This window comes from Fusarium verticillioides, chromosome 4, assembly GCF_000149555.1.
Source record: "Fusarium verticillioides 7600 chromosome 4, whole genome shotgun sequence".
In the NCBI taxonomy this organism is placed as follows: Eukaryota; Fungi; Ascomycota; class Sordariomycetes; order Hypocreales; family Nectriaceae; genus Fusarium; species Fusarium verticillioides.
Genome location: NC_031678.1, coordinates 2,313,835 through 2,332,662, shown reverse-complemented (window position 1 = coordinate 2,332,662; position 18,828 = coordinate 2,313,835). Strand labels below are relative to the sequence as shown.

General features: G+C 44.4%; 7 protein-coding genes across 10 annotated transcripts; 4 read left to right on the top strand and 3 right to left on the bottom strand.

Moving 5' to 3' along the window:
• The first annotated feature begins 6,732 nt into the window (after positions 1-6,732).
• FVEG_05101 (NADH dehydrogenase (ubiquinone) 1 beta subcomplex 9) lies at positions 6,733-8,064 on the top strand. 3 transcript variants are annotated; one of them, XM_018893131.1, is made up of 5 exons: positions 6,733-6,928; positions 7,015-7,147; positions 7,203-7,281; positions 7,344-7,385; positions 7,445-8,064. In XM_018893131.1, the coding sequence occupies exons 1-5, from the start codon at positions 6,906-6,908 to the stop codon at positions 7,471-7,473; spliced, it is 306 nt and encodes a 101-aa protein (XP_018749951.1). In that variant the 5' UTR covers positions 6,733-6,905; the 3' UTR covers positions 7,474-8,064. The 3 variants fall into 3 exon arrangements, with proteins under 3 accessions (XP_018749951.1, XP_018749952.1, XP_018749953.1); XM_018893132.1 differs by having other exon boundaries at positions 7,015-7,281; XM_018893133.1 differs by having other exon boundaries at positions 6,733-7,147.
• Positions 7,841-8,888, bottom strand: FVEG_05100 (histone H2A). The gene is made up of 3 exons (XM_018893130.1): positions 8,544-8,888; positions 8,158-8,450; positions 7,841-8,107 (listed from the first exon to the last, which is right to left on the bottom strand). The coding sequence occupies exons 1-3, from the start codon at positions 8,597-8,599 to the stop codon at positions 8,052-8,054; spliced, it is 405 nt and encodes a 134-aa protein (XP_018749950.1). The 5' UTR covers positions 8,600-8,888; the 3' UTR covers positions 7,841-8,051.
• A 121-nt stretch (positions 8,889-9,009) lies between these two features.
• Positions 9,010-9,591, top strand: FVEG_05099 (hypothetical protein). The gene has a single exon (XM_018893129.1). It carries the CDS (start codon positions 9,102-9,104, stop codon positions 9,327-9,329), a length of 228 nt encoding a protein of 75 aa, XP_018749949.1. The 5' UTR covers positions 9,010-9,101; the 3' UTR covers positions 9,330-9,591.
• Positions 9,592-10,398: 807 nt separating this feature from the next.
• Positions 10,399-12,130, top strand: FVEG_05098 (histone H2B). Its single transcript, XM_018893128.1, has 3 exons — positions 10,399-10,851; positions 10,929-11,000; positions 11,054-12,130. The coding sequence occupies exons 1-3, from the start codon at positions 10,686-10,688 to the stop codon at positions 11,230-11,232; spliced, it is 417 nt and encodes a 138-aa protein (XP_018749948.1). The 5' UTR covers positions 10,399-10,685; the 3' UTR covers positions 11,233-12,130.
• FVEG_05097 (hypothetical protein) lies at positions 11,358-13,731 on the bottom strand. Its single transcript, XM_018893127.1, has 3 exons — positions 13,450-13,731; positions 12,085-13,381; positions 11,358-12,037 (listed from the first exon to the last, which is right to left on the bottom strand). Exons 1-3 carry the CDS (start codon positions 13,589-13,591, stop codon positions 11,587-11,589), a joined length of 1,890 nt encoding a protein of 629 aa, XP_018749947.1. The 5' UTR covers positions 13,592-13,731; the 3' UTR covers positions 11,358-11,586.
• An 849-nt stretch (positions 13,732-14,580) lies between these two features.
• On the top strand, positions 14,581-18,495 carry FVEG_05096 (cysteine protease ATG4). The gene is made up of 4 exons (XM_018893126.1): positions 14,581-15,351; positions 15,406-15,574; positions 15,636-15,860; positions 15,912-18,495. The coding sequence occupies exons 1-4, from the start codon at positions 14,772-14,774 to the stop codon at positions 16,297-16,299; spliced, it is 1,362 nt and encodes a 453-aa protein (XP_018749946.1). The 5' UTR covers positions 14,581-14,771; the 3' UTR covers positions 16,300-18,495.
• On the bottom strand, positions 15,440-18,503 carry FVEG_05095 (DnaJ like subfamily A member 5). 2 transcript variants are annotated; one of them, XM_018893124.1, is made up of 3 exons: positions 18,155-18,503; positions 16,736-18,095; positions 15,440-16,682 (listed from the first exon to the last, which is right to left on the bottom strand). In XM_018893124.1, exons 1-3 carry the CDS (start codon positions 18,262-18,264, stop codon positions 16,560-16,562), a joined length of 1,593 nt encoding a protein of 530 aa, XP_018749944.1. In that variant the 5' UTR covers positions 18,265-18,503; the 3' UTR covers positions 15,440-16,559. The 2 variants fall into 2 exon arrangements, with proteins under 2 accessions (XP_018749944.1, XP_018749945.1); XM_018893125.1 differs by having other exon boundaries at positions 15,440-18,095.
• Positions 18,504-18,828: the final 325 nt, after the last annotated feature.

The window sequence follows — 18,828 nt, the reverse complement described above, 5'->3', positions numbered from 1 at the left end:
TATATATAAGGTATTATATATAATATTAAAAAATATAATAACTTTAAAAGTAAGTTTTAAAGTTATATAACACTATTACCTTTAACTTTATAATCTAACTAAATAAGTAACTTTAATCTATAAGTATAAAAAGATATTTTCCCTAGCTTTAGTAAGTTAAAGGCCTTTTTTATTATTACCTAGTTAAAGTAAGTAATACTAAGGCTTTAACTTTAAAAGCCTAATTCTAAATAAGCTAGAAACTATAAAAACTATCTAAAAATATTATACTATATAATTAGTATTAATAGCTATAATTATCTTATTATAGCAGTTAATACTTATATAAATAGTAATTTAATTAATATTAATAATCTTAATATTAATAATATCTTTAATTTATATACTTTCTTTTAGTATTTAAATATTATAAGTAAAGACTTATTATATATTAATAAATTAATATTAATATAATAAGTTAATTTTATAATCTTTAGTTATATTATAAGGCTTTTAAATATATAAAATATATCTATTATACTAACTATTATAAGTAAGTTAAGAACCTTAAAAGACCTAGCTAATTACTTAAAGTAGGCTTAAGACCTATTAATAAAGTAATAAGCCTTTATTATTACTATTAGATTAGGTAGTAGTAATAGCTAATATTAAGTATAGTTTATAAAGTTAAAATATATAGTTAAAGTAGTTAAATTAATAGTATAAATATTATATTATAAGAATTAAAAGCTATTATAAAGTAAAAGAAAGGAAATAAAAGGGAAAGAAGAGGTAAAAAGGTAAATTATAAAATAAAGGTTTTAGTATTAGAAGAAAAACTATAAATATTAGTAAGCTAAAGCTAGGTTAGTAGGTTAGTAATAGATTAGATTAGGTTATATGGTAATATAAAGCAGTATAAGGAATATAAATTAAGAAAATATATAGCTAATAAATACTTAGGATATTAAAGATATATATTATAAGATTTATATTTAAAAGGGTAATAAATAAAAGATTACTTTTTAAACTTACTATAGTTATTTTAAATATATAATTATATTATTTAAACTAGCTAATATACTTATTATATTTTAATATTATATTTATTAAGCCTTTTAAAGTTTTAAAAATATAATCTATATTATTTATCTAAATATTATTTTAATATTTTTTAAAATTAAAAAAATATATATAAAGTACTTTAAATAGATCTTAGAATAAATAAAAGAGGCTAAATTATATATAAAACCTTTTAAGTGCTTTTTTTACTAAAATAAAGTTAAGTTTTTTAGCTTTATTTTAATTAAAAAAAGAGTTAAAATAGATTTAATAAGAATTTATATAATCCTTAAATAGCTTAAATTTCCTACTTATAAAAAGATTTAAATATTCTTTAAATTCTATAACTTCTATAAATAGTTTATCTATAGATACTTAAAGGTTATTATACCTTTTTTTTTTATTTTATTTTTTTAATTACTATTAGCCTTATTTAGGGCTATTAAGCTTTTAACTTTTTATATAATAGCTTAAATAGTAAGGCCCTTATAGTAAGCTAGAATTATAAAGCTTAAAATCAGTTAAGGTTTATCTGCCTTAGGTAATGTAATTGCTACCTTAATTAAGCAGTATAAGTACTGCCTGTAGGTCCCTTAGCAGCTATGCTAACCTTTTTCCTTTACCCTAGTTAAAAGAATACTAGGCCTAGTATACTTATTATAAAATATATTTCCTGACTTAACTTTCCCTATTAGTTATAGTTACTAATACTTATTAAAGCTACTAATATAATATTATAAAATAGCCTATAGCTATATAATTAGGCTTACTATATAACTAGCTATAACTTTAATATAGCTATTAGGCCTGCTTTATAAGTAGTTAATAAAGAAAATCTAGAAAATATCTATATAATAGTAGCTATTATTAAGAAGAACTTTTTATTAAAATACTAATTTAACTTTATTAAAATAGCTATCTTTAACTATAAGTTAATTAAGTTAATTAGTTATATAGATTATTTAGCCGATTTTAATATAATTAACCTAGGTTAGGTCTATAATAAGCTTATAAGCCTTTTAAACCTAGAGAGGGTTTTAAAGGAAGGTTATTTCTTTTAATTAGATTAGATAGCCTTTTTTACTGCTTTTATAAGTAACTTAAATATATATAAAAAGTGGCTTTATAATATAGCTAAAAGGGTTATTATTATAGAAAGGATCTTATTATTAATATAAGGATAAAGGCAGGGTAATAGTAGGGTTTAAAGGTTTTATAAAAGTTAGAATTAAAGGAATAAGGTTAACTCTATTTATATAAGTTAGTTAGCGAAAGTTAAATTAACTTCTATTAATTAAATATATATACCTAAATATATAACTAACTGCTCTTATATCTAAACTATAAATAAAGTAAAATTAATAATAAAACAGTAGTTAAACTAAGGAAGAAAAAGTTTTATTTAAAAGTTAAAAAAGCCTTTTAATAAGTAAATAAAGCTATAGTTAATTAAATAGAATTTACTTAACTAAATATATTTACTTTATAAAATAATAATTAATATTAAAGTAATAAATAGTAGTATTAATAGTAATTTAATAAAGAAATAATTATTTATATTTAAGTAAGACTTTAAATAGTTATTAATAACTTAAAAGATATAAATATAGACTTTCTTTTCTTTTTAAAAAAAAAAAGAGAAAGATAGAAAATATATCTATTCTTTTTAATAATAATCACTCTAGTATAGGAACATGTTTCCACTATACGGGTATAAGTTCCCTCCTTTGTACCTTTCTCAGAAAGTACATTCATGACTGCAGTAGCATGGGAGTGGATAATATAGCAAGGCGAGGCTGGTAAGCATAACTCTTAGCGCATAAAGCTGCATGCCATTCAATTACACGAGACTAGCCACTGTATCTGCCTGTTCGTCTCTAGGTATGAATATCCTTGCTAAGCTCCTGATGAAATTTGTTATGCCTAGATATTCACTCCCTGCACAACCACCAGTCGCTCCCTTACTGGCCTCGGGTATCGGCATCGTATTTACATAATTTGATCAAACATATCGACTTAAGCAGGAATCATTCTGCATTCAATCAAGCATCATCACACTCTGCGATAAGAGATCATCCACTTGAGAATAGAATGCACATCTAAAAGATCTAAGGGGATATGATATCTGAGCCAGAGCTTATCGTATTTTCTCCTTCTCATTCTTTTGCTAGTGTCCTCCTGCTTACATAACACATTATCGCCCAATTTCACAGTGTGCATGCCATGGACTATTAACAAGCCGTATTTTCCTGCAGCAACTTGATACAAATCGAAATGTTCCAGGGTTCGCATACATGGCAGAAAATAGCACCTAGACTAGAACCTACATAACCATATGGCCCCCTTGTCACTGATGGTGATTGAGGCCGTCTTGGTGTCTTAATTTTTGCAAAGCAGTGAGACGTCAGATTTGTTATGACTATTGGTCCAGCTCAGTGGTGTCAATGGGACATCACCTTTTTCCTCGCGGTGCTGAAATTCATAGACAGTAGAGGATAAGGAGAAATCTTCTCTACTTCAGTGCCTCCTTCTTTCCGATATCCCTTATAGCTTTCATGTCCTTTGCCAATCAGTGACTCGACTGAATCTAGTCCTCCTTCAGTGGTTACGCCTAGCAACGCCTCTCTAGCAAGGAGCCTTAGGTCACCATAGATGATCCGGCTTGTCATTTGTTCATAAAGCTTTGTCACCGAACTGTTGCTCAGGCATCACGACTGTCAGAAGTACAGTGATTGTGCTTGACGCTTGTCCATGCGGGTTGGGGGTTTTACCCACACTTGGCGAGTTCTAATTCTTTTAGAGCTTGTTAAAAATAATCCCAACTTCTTTCTCATCTTTGTCTCCCTTGGCCTGGCCTTGCGGACTCTCTCAGCTAGGTTTGAGCATGAACTGATGATGCTCAGCAACCCAGTTGCAGACGCTCCACATGCAGTATCTTGAATGTCGCCGCTTAGTCTTTGGGTGCGCTCCCATCTCGTTCAATTCCCATTGACATTCGTGTTCCAAAGTACAACGGGGTTCGGATTTGTGTATGGCTAGCTACATGAATGAGAACTCGTGTCTTTTCGCCTAGTCTGTCCCGGTTTTGCTTGCTGCAACAACGCCCCCAAGGCCACTTTCGTTCCCCATTGGCACTTTTCTACTCTCTGTTCTACCTCTATAACATTAGTTATTGTTTGGGCTAGGCCAGTGGGAAGTTTTGGGTTTCATTCAGTTCATTGTGGGACGATAGGTTGTTCTGGTAAACACTCCCCTCGCCCCTACCAAGACCAAAGTCTGGAGCTTATGCGATAACCATGCGCCTGGTCATACTTCTCTGAGTACTAATAGGCTAGGAATGATGCAGATGAACTCAGTGACTCTCGGTTGTAATTCTGCTATCCTCAGAGACTCCAGTGTGCCTCCTCTGGGGAATGCAGGAGAAAAACAAGCTCTCCTCTTGAGGTCCCTGACACTCGCCTTTTAACGTCGCAATCCGACTTGGGAATGGCACATCAGTTCATATCCAGTTCTTTCAGTCGTCACACAATCGCCCAGTCTTTGTCAAGTTCTTTCTTCGTTTTACCTCTCGTGGTAAGATCCATCACGGGGTGTTGGCCAGATTGGAGATAGTCCAACAGACTTTCGGTCATAATTTACTGTCAAACTTTGGTACGTAGAAACGTCATTGGATTTTGTTTTGTTGACTTTGGTTTAGAGGTCGTGAGTGTAAAACCGATCGTTCTTGGTAGTGACTTTTACTTCCAAGTGGCCAGCAACAGCCTTCTCCAGGATTTTATCGTCTGGCGAATGTCTCAATCGAATCACTGCATATCTAAATCAGTTTTTATCTCACATTTCTCATCATATCCACGGGTGTTGCTGGTCTTTCGCCCACGCTCCCCGTGACAATCTAAACGGTCGGGAAGAAAGAACTTTACCTGTAAGGCGGGCGTCCTGAAACGAGCTTTAGTTCAAGCGCAACCCAAGCATAAATAAATCCAACACCAACAAATAATATGCAGCAATTGAGTACTCAATGCACAATGGGTCACTATTGATGTAGAAATCGCCAAGTGCCAACACTCCCAGGCGACGCCGAACCCTTCCGTGCCAGCTACATGGGTGACGTGAGTGTACTGAGACACTGTCCTCTGAGAGCCATTCTTTTCAGTAACTCTCACGAATCGTGTCACTGTCCACAACAATGGTTCTATAGACTCAGGTTGTCCATTCACGTCTTCATATAGAGCCTCCAGGACCCATGGTTGTAATGATCTCAACTGGAGAAGCTTACCCTGTGGTGCTCACCCTTGGTCGTTAGCTGGACTCAAGACACAACGACATTCAAGCAGCTCGCAGGTTCAGGTGGACGATCTATCGGTATGATTGGTGCCCCTTGTTAGAATATAGGTGAAGCTCTTGTTTTGTTCTCACATTCCGAAACGCGCGCCTTGCTTCGCAGGCTTCACTGTCGCCCTTACTTAGGCCATAGCGAAATATATATAGCTCCATGTCACTGCATCTTCTCTGACTCTTAGATTCACTACGTAAATGCTTCAGTATAATGGTCGGGCAGTTATCAGCATGCTGTTTGATTGGATCCCAGTCATGAATCAAAGTTTTGGTGGCATTGCTCTCTCAGTGGCACTCCGCTACGCGCTAAGTATTACCATCCCGTTCAATAATATATCATTTAAGTTGAAAGTTGAAAGTCGTCATATGGACATGGACAAATTCTTGCCTTCCAACATCTACTCTGTATCAGCCAACTCGGCATACATCTCGTTCAGCACTAGCTGTAAAGCTCCAGTCGACTACTCATATAATCCCATGTTCTCTCATATGGGCAGATTCGCTGATTAGTTGTCTTGCTCCCACTGTGGTTTATGGCTGCTGGATCCGAGATGCCATGAACTTGGTCACGTCTATGCCTTGATGTAATGCCGAATAGACACGATACCAAGCTCTGTTAATCTTTTACAGGATAACCACAGCAATTAAGAAGAGTAACCATCTCGGTTTCAAGTACTCAGTGCCAGTGCCAGTAGCCTTGCTACGATGCGTACATTCAGCGATTGCCGGGGTGTATAAGTCACGCCTTTAACAAGGGACTGCGAGTGTGGCTCAACATGAGATATGTGGCGCGGCTATTTCCCCAGTTTCAGCTCAAAGCTACCTCGTTTTGGCAGCTTAAGAGCAACCAATAGGCTGTCGCATAAAACTAATTCAGATGTTGGTCCATGCACCTCAATTACCTGTTGTACTGGGCTGTCTCTGCCAACATTTGAATAGCTTATACTGAACCCAGTAGTGATGATTTTTGGACTTACTGGGGGAATACTAAATTCTCACTTATTTTGTTCTTTTGGCACAGTTTTTTTAAAAGCCATAGACATAGTAGCCGAGTTTGACAGCTAGTTCTCATTCTCTCGTTAGTTGCTAGTACTTTCTTGCCATATGCACGTTAAAATCAGGAACGTGTATCGAAATATCGAGGTCTAGCCGCCAGTTTGATTTGATCTAGCTCGCAACAGAGTATACCGTAATAATCAACATATAGAAGTCCCGATAAGGTTGCCTGACTGGTTCAAGAAGCTTCTGTCGAACCAGTAACGCATTGATTCGTGTTTGTCTCAAAGTACAGGGTAGGCCAAGCTGATCGGCTATTTATCGGAACGAGGCAACAAGGCACCAAATCTTTGCCGTCATTGTCGACATTCTTCGCAGTATCCCAACCTCGACCGAGACGGCCAGCATAACAACGAAACCCTCGAGCGAACGCCAGACGGCAGATATCCCTGCGAAAACCGACCAATTGCCCGATAGCGAGGAGCCTTTCTCGACTGGGCCCGGTCACGCGTACTCTCACTACCTCACAAACCATGTCGACGCGACGAGCTGCCTTGTCAGTAACATTTACCTCCTCCCGAACCGCCGGCCCAACGATTGCCGATTCATCGAGCTCCGTGCGCTGACTGTCATCGTATTCAGATCCCTCTACCGCCGCTCATTGAAGCTGGCGCTAGATTGGGCCGTCCATCGACACCTGTGGCGTGGCCAGGCTATGTATATTCGCTCACTATTCGAGGCCAACCGCAATGTCACCGATCCCCGACATCAAAGGGTTTGTCACCAATTGGCGGCTGGAAGATGATCTAGACGCTGATTCCGATGCACAGGCCCTATTGACCGAGACCGAGAAGCTACTAGAGAGCTGGAAGCACCCCGACCCTTATACTCCCCCTACAGCCCCCGGAGGTATATCTCTCCAGCATATGGCAAGAGTCGTCAGGTGCAGAATGCTAATGATACTGTCACAGGCTCCAAGTTTGAGCGAAACCTCCCGTCGCCTGTTCTCGACCGTGAGTATCTATCCGGTGGCACCCAGCCATCAATAATCCGGAAACTGATATGTGAATAGCTCCCCCACACCCTGTTAACCGACACTAAAAACTCGACTGGATTATTTGGGCTGTACGAGAGGATATATGTACATAGAAGAGGATACAGATGGGCTCGCGGAGAGGGCTGTAGCATGAATCAAATGAATTTGGTCATTCAAGTATCGTATCAGTGCGAACGAGGTCGACATCTGGCCACAAGAATCAGCACTTACCGACACTCTACGAGCGGCAGGCATCTTATCGATGATGCATGTTAGAAGGCTAATCACTGCAAGCAAATGTCTTATATTTGGAAGCGATAGCTGAGCACAAATCACTGAGAAATAGCAGTTGCAAACAGCGAGTATTTATCAGTTCGGGACAGCGAAAGGCATAGTCCAAGCTAAGTTAGAGGATGATAGTTTTTAAGTGGTGAATACGTTCACAGCAGGGTTAAGAGGCGAGGATGTAGATCTTTGAAGTATTCTTATTTCATGACCATAGCCGTGGGGGATTATTGTACAACCCTAACGCGCGAATAAACTGATGAAAAACAACCGTATGAACCCTTGAACCGTGACCCCTTTGTCATGACAACCCAAACAACCAGCCATCGCATGGAAAAACAAGAACCAAATGAACCATTTACAGCTCCTGGCTAGCGTTCTTGCCAGTCTTACCCGTCTTCTTGGGCAGAAGGTCTGGGGCGATGTTAGTGGTGAAAAGTGATGGGGGGAAATGGATAACGTACTCTGGTGGATGTTGGGAAGGACACCACCCTGGGCAATGGTGACGTGACCCAGAAGCTTGTTCAACTCCTCATCGTTTCGGATGGCGAGCTGGAGATGACGGGGGATGATACGAGTCTTCTTGTTGTCACGGGCAGCGTTACCAGCCAACTCGAGGATTTCGGCAGCGAGGTACTCGAGAACAGCAGCGAGGTAAACGGGAGCACCGGCACCAACACGCTGAGCGTAGTTGCCCTTTCGGAGAAGACGGTGGACACGACCAACAGGGAACGCGAGACCAGCCTTGGAAGATCGCCTGAAGAGTGGTGTTAGCTTGAGATCGATCAAGTAAGGTGAAAAAGACGCGATCGAAAAGGCGCGTCAAAGTGAGCGAAGAGGCAAGACTTACGATTGCGCGTTCTTGGAACCAGAGGCCTTGCCGCCAGACTTTCCGCCGCCAGTCATTTTGAAGGTTGGGTGGTTTGGGGTGGTTGGTTAAAAAAGAGGTGATTGAGGAGTCTGAAAGACTTTATTGAGATGGATGAAAGAGTCGAAGAGAGTGGTTGTGATGACAATTGGTTGATGAGAAGTGGAAGAGATAACGTTGGCGGGGGACGTAGAGGTTAAGTACTTTTCGCGCGTCGGGAGCTCTGATCCCAGATCACTCACTTGCAGCTGGCAACGCGATTTGGGGCTAGCCGCATTTGGCGAAATTGGGAAACCAAGCTCCTCGACGCATTAAAAAATAAAATCGAACACCCCTGGCGCGCCTGTAGCACTTGTTACTGGCCAGTGGTCGATGGCCCACTAAAATGGCCCCCGGCGAAATAATAAAACCGATTTTCTAGGTATGTTATGCCCTCCAACCAAGATCACTTGCGCGTTATTCTGCTTTCTCCTCTCACCTTGCCCGCACCACAAGGTTTTTCCTCCTCTCTACATTTTTTGCTGTGCGCGGCGCGATTTGATGATTGGAGGACATGTTGGACACTCGTTCACGTCACAATCAGTCAAAGCCAATGCGGTTTTCCGATACCTTTGGCCTCCCACGTTTGTCAACTTGGGCCAGCTCCAGCTCATCTTGTTTGAACTGGTCTGGTCCGGTTGCTCTATTGCTCGGTCGCGCTCTCGTTTGCGTGATTTTTGGGACTTTCTTCCTCCTCCACCTGGTCTGTTTTGTTTGAAGTTGTTCTAACTGGGTCTGATCTTTGACTTTTTTTTTCTTTTTTTTTTTTCTTTTTTTTTCTTTGGCCTATTTTGGTCTGAAATTCTTTTGATTCTGTGAAGTTTGATCCATCTTCGTCATACCAAGGCATATTTTGTGTCTTTTTTCTACTTTGATTTGGCCCATATACACCTTTGAAAGGTGTATACAACTTGAATTTTCTTTCTTTTTTTAGTACTTAGAGATATAGATTTAAGCCTCAATTTGACTACATGAACCCCAGATTCAGGTACTGTGACGTATATTGCATGTGTGGACGGTCCACAAATCAAAAACCCCCGGCTTTTCGATGTCAGATCTCTTCGAGATCCGTCAGGAACCGGTCACGACGGAGCCAGCAGCCCTATAGATGTCCGTCTCGGGACTCAAACGGATGCAGATGTGGGGAGAGGCCGGCACGGCATCCTCAGGAGTGACGACGACCGACCCCGAATGGCGACTCGTTGCCGTTGCGTTGCGGACGTGACGGGCCACAGTCCGGAGCCTTCCTCCTTCATAACGGAACGGACGCGTTGATGAGAAAGACGGGCGCGTAGGCAAGGGTGCTCGAACAGATCTGGGCGTATTCAGGGACCCGGATCGGTATACAGCTCAATTTACAAAGTCTTACGCTCATTACGGGCCTCAAGGCTGTCACGTTTAGAATCGGGCATATTTGGAGTCATCACGACATCTTGAACGGCTCTACACGGTGGATATGATGGATAAAAGTAACATGTTTTGGATGAAAGTACCTATACTATGAGTAGAAGTGATATGTAAAAGGAAAGAAATCAAAGAGCAAGAGAAGAATGACCCGGGCTGAGACGCGGGAGCTGGGAGATGATGAAAGAGGAAAAGGGAAGCAAAGAGACCACGACGCGAAAATGAGAATGGAAATGGAAACGGATGCTCCCATCAAAAACGATGATGGAAAGGATGCTGGTGGGGGGCGGCCTTGTAAAGGTTAGAGCGTGATTGTGAGTGCAAAGAACCAATCAAAAAAAAGAACCGTCACCCAATTTTATTTCACCCAGCAGCAACAGAAAAGAGGGGCTGGCCTGGCAGGTCCCTCCAAGATCACCTCCACCAGCCGCTAAGCAGGCCCGCGCAATTGAAGCAAGCACGCGTGCGCACGCCCCCCAGGCAATCAGTAACCCGCTAACACCGACAACGCGCCAGCTACAAAAACCCAACCCACTCCCCGATCTTCTCTTCTCGCCATCAACTTCCAATCTACAACAGCATCTTCTCGCCTCACAACAACTTACTCAACGCACGAGTTCTTACTCAACCGACACGACCAACCCACACACTTTTTTTCAAACCTCTTTTCCATCTTTCGAAATGGCTCCCAAGGCTGCTGACAAGAAGCCCGCCTCCAAGGCTCCCGCTACTGCCTCCAAGGCTCCTCAGGAGAAGAAGGATGCCGGCAAGAAGACTGCCGCCTCTGGCGACAAGAAGAAGCGCTCCAAGACCCGCAAGGAGACCTACTCTTCTTACATCTACAAGGGTGTGTTCCAATTCCAACCTCAATCGCGCCTTATCGCGTCTTGTTTTGGTAACGCGTTTACTGACTTGCATCTCCAGTCCTCAAGCAGGTCCACCCCGACACTGGTATCTCCAACCGTGCCATGTCCATCCTGAACTCTTTTGTCAACGGTATGTCGCATCATCTACTTATCTACTCCAACTTGATCTGACTCTTGGTCCAGACATCTTCGAGCGCGTCGCTTCTGAGGCCTCTAAGCTTGCCGCCTACAACAAGAAGTCCACCATCTCTTCCCGAGAGATCCAGACCTCTGTCCGTCTCATCCTCCCCGGTGAGCTTGCCAAGCACGCCGTCTCTGAGGGTACCAAGGCGGTTACAAAGTACTCTTCCTCGACAAAATAAGTGCTTTGATGGCTTGATTTTTGGGCATTTGGTTTTTCACGCGTGGCATCAGGGTGTCATGAGTCCGAGGTTTCACGGGGATCCAGCCCTGTTTTAGGGGCCTCATAATGCGTTACGGATGGTTTTGTTTTATTTCCTGGGGGCAATGTCTTCACACACGGGCAACGGGGTTCGCGGTTGTACAATAAACATCGAGAATAGGGTCTCGATCAAATGAATTCGTGCACATAAGCTTTGTGTCCCATCCTTTTACTGTTACATGTGTGTCCTGTTTGATGCCTTTAGTTTCTAATCTCTACAGTTTATTGCGTTCCTCAAACTCCATGAAAGTGTCGTTTTAAACATGACCAACTTCTATCCCAGTCCAGCTTTCGAGCGCTTCATTGTATGAGTAACAGGTTGCATTATGCCCTTGTTGTTAGAAGCCCCGAGCGCAGTCCCCATACTCCAGCCCATCTTCTCCAGCATCGCTCTTCCACGGTTCTCGATGCCCAATTCTGGCGCTGAAGCACCAACCACCTCACCATCTTGATATGTAGCAGCCGCGACGGAAGTGCCACCACGAGCAGACGGCAAGCGATTCCCTTTCTTGCCCTTCTTGTCCGACCGAGGAAGATACTTGCGATTAACGCGCTTGAGAGCTTGATCGAATGTTGCTGGGACGTAGGGAGGTGTGCGCTTTGTCCGATGAAGTGTCGGTCTTCGTTGGTCGCCTTTTCCAATTGACTTGGACTTGAGTTTGAATTTACTCGCCAGCTCGTGGATCATCTTGCGCGCATTGTTATCCATAGGGGGGAAATTAAGTCTGTAATTAGTCAGTTGAAATTCATAAATAACCTGATGACAACTCACTGTTCGTCAGAACCCATCAGGAATGTTTGTAGCTCGTCTGCGACTTGGTCCATGTTCATTCCATCGGAATATTTGACCCGCAGATCGTCAGGGTCTTTTTTGCCTAGCATGCCAAGAGCGCGCATTTCCTCTCGCTGTTTCTTTCGTTCGGATTTCTTAAGGCGATCGCTCTTCCAGCTGGCTTGGAGGGATGCTTCCAGTTCAGAATCAGACATGTTGAAGCTGATCTGAGCTCGAGCGCCTTTGCCTTTGCGCCGACGCAGGCTGGGACGATCCCAATCCATCAAATCAAAATCATCGTCAAATTCCTGGTGCTTTTTCGTCCTCTTGCCAGTGTCGTCGTCGTCTGAGTCGGAGTCGCTCGAAGAATTTCCGAAGTGTACATCCTCCATGCCCAGATCTTGCCCAAGCTGCTGGCCGGCAATCAGTCTTGTGAGTGTCTCGTCATCGATCTCGCTAGGGACCTCATCTCCGTTGGTCGCTTCAGCGTCGTCCGTATCATCATCCGTGTCATCTCCTGCAGCATTGGCTGACTCGGATACGCCACTATCGTCTGAGTGTCTTCCACCTTCGAGCAGTTCCTTGAAGTAATCATCAACTTCAGTGTTTTCCTTGAGGTTGGCGATATAGTCGGCAAGAATGGCATCCTCCTCCTCGTCAAATTTAGTTTTAGCATTACGTTTCTCACGCTTCTTCTGTTTTTTCTCCGTTTTGGTTAAGTTCTTATTGCGGATTGGTTCCGTTTGCAGTTCTGGTGTTGGTGCTGGTGGTTGTTGTGAATGGGCCGGCTCAGTGATGATAGCCTGCTCGACGACACGAATTTCAGTCTGCATCTGCACCATGTCGATATCAGGCACATATTGTACGTTTCTCTGCGCACCTCGGCCCTTGAAGAGGAGCACTTCCTCGCTCGAGGTACTGCTCCTCGAGGATGGTCTATCCGGTATCTCCACCGGGGGAAGATCCTTCTTCTTTTGGACCTGGTCTCCTGTGAGATCAAAGAAGAATGGTACATCCTGTGGCACGCTTTCTTCGGGTGCAGTCTCAGCTTGGATTGCCTCCTCGAGGTCGTCAGGGCCAATGAACTCAACCTCGTCGGTCGATTCTTCGAAGCTCTGTTCGTCAGCCTGGTCATCTTTCTTGTCGGCCCGGTCAACAATCGCATCCAAGAGCTTCAAAGGTTCCGTAGGTCCAGCGCTTACGAAAGCAACTGGCCGCAGTCGTAGACTGGAGTTCCCCCATGTAGAATGGTCATGCTGGGATGTCTGGCGAGCTTCGTCGGCAAGCGTGAATCCAGCTATAATGGATCAGGTCAGCGGCCAAGCACTTCGACATTTGCGCACTTTGCATCACAGTGATCCGTACCAGTTTCTTCTCTTGCAAAATTGACTCGGAGCGGCGTTGGTGAATAGCTCCTACATCCACGAAAAGCTCCCCTACCTCCTCGACCTCCCCTGGCGTTCTTTGCGCCACGGAAAGCGGGGGCTCCCCGCTTGTTTTTTGCCATGGCAATATCAAGGAGAGGTAGCCTTCATGGTGAGAGTAGTTCGGTATGGCAGTCCAGTTGATATTTATAGTGGTTGTGCACCATAAAAACAATGTTGTGTTTTGGGTGAGAAAGGTGTTACAGATCTTTGTCGATGGCAAAGAAAACGAGTCACCCCGCGGTGGACTTTGCGTTGCCGCTGGTCTATCGATTGGCTCGGTGATTAAAGTGGGGCCGGATGGCCGAGATAAGCGTCATTGGAAGAAGCCGTGATGCAGGCTGCAGGCGGGAGGCGGTGTCGATTGGTGGATCCGCTTGAGCGTTTGCGGGAAAGCTCACAGGCAGGCTCGAGGGAGGCAGCCGCAGTACGTACCGATAAATTCAACAGTCATCCATTTTTTGGTATAGGGTGGGAACGTGAAGCAATATCGAGAACTGGACATCTGCGATTTTCGACCAAAAGCAGTTCTAAAATAAATTTTTGTTTATATCAGCATATTTTGGTATATAGTACAAGTGTCTAGACATCGTGTCTCGTGCATATTGAGGTGCCTGTGTGTAGGAAACTAACATAGTCGTGTTTTACCCAATATTTCATTGAAACCATCATGACAACGTTTGATCATAAGTAGACTTTACAGTAAAACACATGCGCAACCCCACTTTGATGGGAAGAGAGGAGGGTAGAGAAAAACGCGTAAATATACGTGTAAATAGAGTATATAAATACAGAAGCACGGAAAAATACAGCATTTCTATTAACCACAGGCTATGTGAACTCGAGCAATTCAACAGATATCGAGTCTGACGTCGAGACGTGTCACGGATGGCCCGTGCACCAGATCCTATATCGCGTGCGTTCCATGGTACCGAGTACCTAGAGCCAGTACCAGCTCCACTGGAACTGAAGTCCACCTCAGGCGCTTCTCACGGGCTGGCCTCCGGGTGCGAGTCACAAGCTCTGGGTTGTTTCTCCCCCGCCGCCCGCCGGCCCCAGCTGACTCTCCACTGCCAGGCTAAGGCCAAAGCTCACCCATAGCCAGGACCCCATCTGTCCGTTTCCTGTCTGCTGCCTTCTATCCCACCTGAAGCTTCATGTTGCCTCCTTGTTGAGGCACACATCTTACATTTATATTGTATTTCGTTCCCGAGCTCCCCAGGTTCTATAACGGACGAGCAAACAAATGAAAGCCTAAGATCCATGTCTATCAACATGGAGAACGCCATGGCCAATGTCGACCTCGGACGTTATCGACGGATCGTACAGATGTTCTGGGATCCAGAACCTACCAACGATGTTGCCCACGATCATCCAGTCTGGTGTCTTGGACGCTCCTATAAGCTAAGCGATAAGAAAAACACAAAGTCTGATGAACAAAATCCCCAGACGCCGCCCCCAGCACCCAAGTCGGACACCGAAGATCAGGATACGGCTCGATCGCCCAACATACCGACAAATGCCCCAGAAACCCCACCGGAATCAATATCGAGCAGTTTCTCATCATCACTGGCATATGACGACCAGTCGAATGACGGTGGATGGCCATCTGGCTTCATAACCGATTTTGAATCAAGGATATGGATGACTTACAGATCAGAGTTCGAACCCATTCCTCGTTCCACGAACCCCCAAGCCACATTTTCACTGTCACTGTCGATGAGACTCAAGAGCCAACTAGGGGATCAGAGTCCATTCTCATCAGACAGCGGGTGGGGATGCATGATTCGGTCTGGTCAAAGTTTACTTGCAAACACCATCGCACTCGTTCGCCTTGGGAGAGGTAAGTCAAAGCGCCCACCACACTAGACTATATCACATGCCTGACACCGTACAGACTGGCGTCAGGGACAATCACTAGAAGAAGAATGTCGTATCCTCAAAGATTTTGCCGACGACCCAAGAGCTCCATACTCAATACACAGTTTCGTCCGACATGGTGCCAGCGCCTGTGGCAAGTATCCGGGTGAATGGTTTGGCCCATCAGCAACAGCCCGCTGCATCCAGTACGTCCAAGTCCTCACCATTGTTACACACGCGATATCAGTTCTAACACACAAATTGAAGAGCATTGGCGAACTCACATGAGCCCTCAATCAGGGTATATTCCACTGGCGATGGGCCTGATGTCTACGAGGATGACTTTATGAAAATTGCGAAGCCAACCGGCGAAGCCTTCCACCCCACGCTTGTATTGGTAGGGACTCGGCTGGGACTAGATAAGATAACTCCCGTCTATTGGGAAGCTTTGATTGCAGCACTTCAGATGCCGCAATCCGTGGGTATCGCAGGGTGAGTACTACATGGTACTCTTGACATATTTATAGTACTGACCATGCGCAGAGGCCGTCCATCCTCATCCCATTACTTCATCGGCTCGCAAGGCTCCTTCCTATTCTACCTTGATCCTCACCACACAAGGCCTGCACTCCCATACCATGAGAACCCCATGGATTACACCAGCGAAGAAATAGAATCGTGTCATACCGCTCGACTGCGCCGCATCCACGTTCGCGAGATGGATCCCAGTATGCTAATAGGTTTTCTGATTCGGAGTGAGGAGGACTGGCAGGACTGGAAGCGTGGGGTCAAGCATGTCCAAGGCAAGTCGATTATCCATGTGGCGCAGCAAAACGCAGTCCACGGAGGCTCAAGCGAGGGCCGTGAAGGCGCAATTGACGAAGTTGAGACGCTAAGTGATGATGATACGGATACCATTCAGGAGGCCTAGATTGGTTATTGGGCCCGGCGTTGTTTTGATACTTATTTTGGCTGTAATTTCCTGCAACCCATAATGATTGGCAGGAGGACCAGGCGTTACGTCGGGATAGACATTGAAATCGATTCGAATGACCCTCTTTATCACGATTTTTGTCGTTTAAGGCTGCGAGATACAACGCGTTCTTCACGCGCTGCCTGTCGTTTCATGTCACCTGCCGAATGGTGATATGGTTGAATGCAATATGCATATTGTATGCATTAGATCCTTAATCATCTCTTCTTCTTCTTGCCTCCACCAGTCACTGATTTTAGTTCTGCATGTCCTTCCTCTCGAATATGGACGAACAGCCTGGTTCTAGAAGCAAAAGTCTCCCCACAAACTCCGCACCGTGGCTATCAACTGTCGTCAGCTTAACAGAAAGATGATCGTTGATATGTCAACATACTTCTTCTTCTTTCTGCGACTGTGCAGCCGCAGCTTTCTTGGCGCGTTTGGCCTTGGCCTTGCCAACCTTCTTGCCCTGCGCAGGCTCATCAACCGACAGACCCTGCACTGATGCTGATATTTCATCGTCTTCATTAGTAACATCGCTGGTAATCTTGAGTTGGCTGGCCGAAGCTATTCTCTCCCCAACAACATCCCTGGGTGCGTAGTCGGTGTCGTCTGATGCGTCTGCAGACTCAGCAGGTGTCGCGGCGAGGGACGAATCCGCTGGAGGCGGCGATACAGCCTCACCTTGAGTCGATTGAAGCGGCCCCTCTTTAACACTGTCTTCCTGTGCTGCAGGATCTTTTTGCTTGTTCGCATTTGCCTCACGTGGCGATGATACCTCATCAAGCTCCAGCTCAGCACCTTCGCGCTTCATCTGCCGACGCAGTTGTTGAACAGCCTTGATGTGCTTCTTGCTCTTCTCGTGCGCCTCAAGCTGCTTCTCGCTTTTGAACGACTTGTTGCATACAACGCACTCCAGTATCTCAACCTCTGATTCCTCTTCAGATTCTGAAAAATCCCCCTCTGCTCCATTGTCGTCGGATCGAGCCTGGGCCCATTCGGGAATCTCGAATGATGCCATGCGTTCCTGGTTCGCAGCTCGCGATCGAGCGGCCTGGGCCGCAGCAGCATTTCGCAGGGAAGCCTGGCGCTCGTCTTGGGTCTGCGAATTGGGTAGGTATCTGGGGTCTCGTTTGCGCACGAAGCCGACAAGGAAGTTGACAGCATCATTGAACTCGCGAATGGCGTCCTCCCGCATCTTCTTGTTCTCCTTCTCCATCAAACGGCGGACACGGCGGTCGGGGGCGTCAGAAAGTCGATATTTATCCTTCCATGCGAATGACTTGACGGTTGCGAAGCCAGTCCATGCAGTGTAAAATGGTTTCACAACATCCTCGTAGTCATCGCCAGAGGATCCAAAAGTTGGGTAGTCCCGGACATCGAGGTCGTCGTTATCGGCAGCAGCCTCCTCTTCCATGGCCAAGTGTTCGAAAGTTTCCCTGCAAATTCCGTAAAAACCCGTGGGTTCGTCATCGAAGGGCACCGCAGCATTGAACTTGCGGATCAAGCCCATGATCTCCTCAGCCGATGTGAGTCGCACATTGCGGAAAGTAGTAGGTTGGCCGTCATCGTCGCCGTCTCTTCCACTGAGGATGGCATCGCGGTGTGAATCGTACCAAGCTCTCTCTTGAGGATCAGACAGGATCTCGTAAGCGGTTTGAACTTCAGCAAAGCGGCGTGTGGCGGTCTCGACATCATTGATGTTGCGATCAGGATGAAGCTCGAGTGCTTTTCTGCGGTAGGCTCGCTTGATCCTAGTCAAGAAAAGGTCAATAGGAAGACAAGATAGAGGGGCATATCCAGAGAGATTTACTCATCGTCTGTTGCAGAACGCTCAACACTGAGCAGCTCGTAGTAACATGTTTTTGCGACGGGAGCTGGGCCACCAGCATTGGAGGTTTCTGAGGATTGTTGGGCTCCCATGTTTACTATTTGGATGAGCAACACGGGGCCAGTGAGAGTTTTGGTCGAATCTGCTGTTTCCAGAAAATAGATAATAGGAAAGGCAGTGATTTATATATGATATATTTGAGGTCTGGACTTGGAGCTTTGTGTGAAGGAGGGGCATCGCGGGGCAAAATCAACGATAGACAATTTAAGCAGGCCAAATAAAATAAATAAATTTGCTTTCTCCCTGCAGGATATATCCCCCCGCTATTTCCGTTTTCTAGAAAAGATCCATGAGAAGCGTGTAAGCTCATTTGTTACTCACCATGCATCTCACTCTGTACGCTGGATGATTCACAACGAGTCATACTGTAGGAGTTTATGGAAAACGGTTTCATCCTTTACGGATATAGTATGGCCGCTCTTTGATGGCATTATCTCCTGCTATCACATGCCCCCTTTTCCCACACGAGCTACTCTACTAAGGTGCTGAGCCCTGAATACTCGTTACTTGTCAATCAGGCATAATACTAGGTACTCTTGGGTTCCATATTCATGACTAACAATTAGTAAGTTCTCCATTCTCCTTCATTTCGCTCT

Bases quoted from the DNA above. Each gene is read 5' to 3' on its own strand.
- FVEG_05099 (XM_018893129.1), top strand. From the start codon at position 9,102: ATGATTGGAGGACATGTTGGACACTCGTTCACGTCACAATCAGTCAAA.
- FVEG_05097 (XM_018893127.1), bottom strand. From the start codon at position 13,591: ATGGCAAAAAACAAGCGGGGAGCCCCCGCTTTCCGTGGCGCAAAGAAC. The intron at 13,382-13,449 runs GTACGGATCACT...GATCCATTATAG, and splicing joins TTTTGCAAGAGAAGAAACTG to CTGGATTCACGCTTGCCGAC. The intron at 12,038-12,084 runs GTGAGTTGTCAT...GACTAATTACAG, and splicing joins CTGATGGGTTCTGACGAACA to ACTTAATTTCCCCCCTATGG.
- FVEG_05098 (XM_018893128.1), top strand. From the start codon at position 10,686: ATGGCTCCCAAGGCTGCTGACAAGAAGCCCGCCTCCAAGGCTCCCGCT. The intron at 10,852-10,928 runs GTGTGTTCCAAT...TTGCATCTCCAG, and splicing joins CTCTTCTTACATCTACAAGG to TCCTCAAGCAGGTCCACCCC. The intron at 11,001-11,053 runs GTATGTCGCATC...CTCTTGGTCCAG, and splicing joins CCTGAACTCTTTTGTCAACG to ACATCTTCGAGCGCGTCGCT.
- FVEG_05100 (XM_018893130.1), bottom strand. From the start codon at position 8,599: ATGACTGGCGGCGGAAAGTCTGGCGGCAAGGCCTCTGGTTCCAAGAAC. The intron at 8,451-8,543 runs GTAAGTCTTGCC...ACCACTCTTCAG, and splicing joins GGTTCCAAGAACGCGCAATC to GCGATCTTCCAAGGCTGGTC. The intron at 8,108-8,157 runs GTACGTTATCCA...ACATCGCCCCAG, and splicing joins CCTTCCCAACATCCACCAGA to ACCTTCTGCCCAAGAAGACG.
- FVEG_05101 (XM_018893131.1), top strand. From the start codon at position 6,906: ATGTCGACGCGACGAGCTGCCTT. The intron at 7,148-7,202 runs GTTTGTCACCAA...TCCGATGCACAG, and splicing joins CCGATCCCCGACATCAAAGG to GCCCTATTGACCGAGACCGA. The intron at 7,282-7,343 runs GTATATCTCTCC...ATACTGTCACAG, and splicing joins TCCCCCTACAGCCCCCGGAG to GCTCCAAGTTTGAGCGAAAC.
- FVEG_05095 (XM_018893124.1), bottom strand. From the start codon at position 18,264: ATGGGAGCCCAACAATCCTCAGAAACCTCCAATGCTGGTGGCCCAGCT. The intron at 18,096-18,154 runs GTAAATCTCTCT...TTTCTTGACTAG, and splicing joins CGTTCTGCAACAGACGATGA to GATCAAGCGAGCCTACCGCA. The intron at 16,683-16,735 runs GTATGTTGACAT...GACAGTTGATAG, and splicing joins AGTCGCAGAAAGAAGAAGAA to CCACGGTGCGGAGTTTGTGG.
- FVEG_05096 (XM_018893126.1), top strand. From the start codon at position 14,772: ATGTCTATCAACATGGAGAACGCCATGGCCAATGTCGACCTCGGACGT. The intron at 15,352-15,405 runs GTAAGTCAAAGC...GACACCGTACAG, and splicing joins ACTCGTTCGCCTTGGGAGAG to ACTGGCGTCAGGGACAATCA. The intron at 15,861-15,911 runs GTGAGTACTACA...GACCATGCGCAG, and splicing joins CAATCCGTGGGTATCGCAGG to AGGCCGTCCATCCTCATCCC.